General features: G+C 30.2%; 1 protein-coding gene across 2 annotated transcripts in view; it reads left to right on the top strand.

Annotated features, from left to right (window-relative positions):
- The first annotated feature begins 320 nt into the window (after positions 1 to 320).
- LOC106882915 (DAZ-associated protein 2) overlaps positions 321 to 4,115 on the top strand; it is a 56,625-nt gene continuing 52,830 nt past the window's right edge. Inside the window, exon 1 of one of the 2 annotated variants that reach the window (XM_052968698.2) lies at positions 321 to 462. In XM_052968698.2, coding sequence (XP_052824658.1) covers positions 444 to 462 — 19 coding nt within the window. In that variant the 5' untranslated portion in view covers positions 321 to 443. The remainder of the gene's footprint in view (positions 463 to 4,115) is intronic. The other variant, XM_052968699.2, reaches the window with a different exon arrangement.

Below are 4,115 nucleotides of genomic sequence, written 5' to 3' on the forward strand. Positions count from 1 at the left end.
TTTGGAAGGAGAATCGGGGGGTGGGGGGGATAAATAAATAAACTAGACTCTAATAGAGAGTTCTAGGCCTATTTACAAGAGTTATCTCCCGTTTACATAATTTTATATATATATATATATATATATGTATGTGTGTGTGTGTTATACACTATTGTGTGTATGTATGTGTATATTTACATAGACTCACACGTCAATGCGCTGAAACACTCAGATACACGCAACACTCCCAATCTCTGCTACTACAATAGTAATAGACTACTCTAACCGCCACCAACCAATATCACACTACCACCAGCAACCTAGTTAGCTTTTCAGAAATTATTCCTACGACGACGTTATATACATACAAGTCACCAATAATACTAGTTATCCCACTGACCGTATCAACACATCCACAGCAGAAATTTCATTTTTTGGCAACGATTTATATTAACTAAGACGTCATGTCGAATCAAGGTAAAGGTAAAATTGAGATTTACTTATATTTTTTCTATAAAACTACTACAATATAAGATATAATGCTAATATATATATAGATAAATATATGAATCTGTCTGTATGTATGTATATAATAGATAAATACTTCCTCCATTTAATTTATATCTGCATGGTGAACAAATAGTATCATCGAGGGGGCCCTTTTCTCCTTTTATTTTCGTTTTAAAGACCAATTTATTTTATTTTATACTATTCAAATTTTATATTTTATATATCTCTGCTATCCTATATTTTCTAATTTCAACAAGAAGATATTGTCCGACTGAATTTTATGCAACTTGTTTATTGCTTCCGTTTCACCTGTTGTTGTTTGTACGCCTTTATATAAATATATATATATATTTATATAAATATATATACATATATATATGTCTGTGTGTATGTAATATGTATTATAATATTCATTATAAGAAATTTCTTTTGAACTTAGTGTGATATTTACATTTACCCCTTTTGCTCTGTTGTAATTCCATCGTTTGTTTCTTTCTAAAATGTCTATTTCATGTCGGAAGATTTTTTTCTCCTATTTTATTTCATTTTTTTTTTTTTAACGATATATTTGATATTTAGGAAAATGGAAGCTTGGTTTTTATCTCCCACTATACACGTATACAATATATATATATATATATATATATATATATAAAGCAAATGCGTTTTACTCCATTTACTAAATTTATATATATTTACTCAAGTACCCAAAATAACAAGGAGTTTCTACCTCATAAACAGGAGTTACACCACAGTCATTTTGTGATCTTTGTTACCCTGGTATCTATTAACCAATTTATTTTGTCCGAGTTAATTATTAACTTAGAGAAAATAAATACATATAATAATATATATATGTGCACACACACACATACCACGCAAGATTACATTACAGACAGTTGGGTCCGTATATAATATATATTTATATATGTGTGTGTGTGTGTGTATATATATATATATATATATATAAATATGTATTTATATGCGTGTGTAAGTGTGTATTTTGATAGTATATCAAAACTAAATAACGTCTGTAAAATTAGTATCCGGCCCATTGTTACGTTGATTTCGTTCTGACCTGATGTTTGAGAGAGAGGAAAGAGAAGCTTTTCATAAAAATGGCCATCACAAGCTGTTGACTCAAATGTCATCATCACTTGTCGGTACTTCAGCAGAAGGAAAAACGGCGATCGTTTTTAACACCAGCCACAACCAAACCCCCTTCCCCTAGTACCATACTCTCCAAGTAGGACAGGTCTAATTACTATTAGTATTATTAGAATGATTATTATTAGTAGTTCTAAAAAGAGAAGATTTATTGGCGGTGGTTGTGATTTTTTTTGTTTATTTTAGATATTAAAACTGAATTATTAATCCATCACCACCCTAAATTAAAAGAATTCTTTTACGATGTCTGTATAAGCAAAATAAAGACATCAGATCCTATTTTCTTATAATCTCTAGTTGGGTGATGATTTTTGCATATATCTCTCTAGGTGTTAGATAACCTCCTTTCGTAAATGGACTGAATATGAATATATTTATATTTCTGTGTGTGTGTGTGTGTATATATATCTATATATATATGCACGCACGCATATATATAAACACTTTATGTATGTGTATTTATATTTTAAGCTACAAATAGGTGATTGCATGTATATATATATATATATTTCTATATATATAAAATTTGGTACACGTATGTCTATACAAATTTGTGATGTAAGTTTGTGTGGGTCTGTACTTCTGCGCGTATGAAAATACATTTGTGTGACATGCTTATATATTTATATAAAATTTATGTATGTATATATTTATATGAATTTGTTATATATGTATTTTATAAATTTATATTCATATATAATTATGGTATATATGTATGAATTTGTGCGTATATGAGAATATTTATGAATTTGTCATATGTATATATATCTTCATCTATGTAAACCTCTCTCTCTATATATATATAGAGAGAGAGAAGGAGAGAGACTGTATATATATATATATATTTAAATATATTTAAATATAAAGTGTGAGTAGTCATATAACTTTATTTTTTGCGTATATAGATAGTGTATGCGTGAGTGTATATTTTAGTTGTTTCGGTCATTCAACTGCGGCCATGTGGGGCACCGCCTTGAAAGATTTAGTCGAACAAATAGACCCCGGAACTTCTGGTTTTTTAACCTGGTCCATATTCTACAATCAATCCTTTTTGTCGAACCGCTAGCAAACTAACACCAGTTGTCAAATTGTTAAGGGTGGGAACAAACACAAATTTAGCTTATTTAACTCCTCCTGTACGTGTGTGAGTGGGACGGCATAAAACTTCGATTATATTATATATATATATATATATATATATATACACACATATACATATAGGCACGCGACGAGCTTCCTATATACACAGTCGTGTTCACCAACTTCACTCACAAGGCATTAGTCGATATATATACACACGCGCATATTGCTGTGTTTGTATGCATAAAGTTTATGTACGAATTTATGTAGGTATAGACAGAAATTTGTATACAGATATATGCACACTCATATACGTATACGCGTGTTATTTTGTGTGTGTGAGTATAAATTCGTGTTTACAGAAACAAATTGATTTAAATACTTATTGAAAAATAAATTTATTTGCACATTTAGATACATGTGAATTTGTGTGGTTAAGCATATATACACACACACACATTTGTATGAGTGTCTTTATCTTTCGTATTTACATTATTTTTGTGATGCCAGCAGGCTAATTTAACTATTATTAAAGGCAATGCTGTACAGCAAGGTGCCCATCCTTTTGGAAATCCAATAGTTTTTCCAGTAAATGATTTCATATTCCACATGTCTTTGAAGGTACAAGGCCAGCAGACGACCTAATGACATGGCAACTGTCAATAGGTCATCTGCTGGCCTCGCATCTCCAAAGATGCTTAATTTTTGCATACCCAACGTGCTTTTCCAGTTAGGAATTTCATATTCCACACATCTTAGAAGGTACAAGGCCAGTATGTCACCTAATGACATGGCAAACGGCAACAATGTCTTCAATTGCAGGACTGCCATTTTTTTAAAGTCTTTCCTCTTTAAAAACTACATTTCTAATGAAACAGGCAGGTTTCAATTCAGGTATGTGTGTGTGTGTCTCTCTCTCTCTCAGTTTATATATATATGTATATATATATATATATATATATATATATATATATATACGTATGTATGGTGATATTACCTCATTGTTACCATCTTACAAGTGATGTCTTGCATTTTGCAGTTTTCATGTAAACATATCTGGCCAAGGGGAAATATCGGTTTACTTCATAAGACAGAGTAGGAAAACCTATGCGAACGAATCCTATTTCATGCATGCAAACTTTCAGTAGTGGAGGCTAAAGTTGTGGTATATATATATATATATATATATATATATATAAATTGAAAATGTGTATTGTGAAAAATTACCTTATAAGTAACAAATTAATAAATGTAATTAAACCAAATTTATTAAAATTCCAAACCCGTGTGACTTGTGACTCACCATGTATATACATATATGTATATATATTTACATGTTTATTGCATATGTATTTGTACACATATATGGCTGTGGTTAC

Source organism: Octopus bimaculoides, chromosome 6 (assembly GCF_046866305.1).
Source record: "Octopus bimaculoides isolate indiv1 chromosome 6, ASM4686630v1, whole genome shotgun sequence".
Taxonomy (NCBI): Eukaryota; Metazoa; Mollusca; class Cephalopoda; order Octopoda; family Octopodidae; genus Octopus; species Octopus bimaculoides.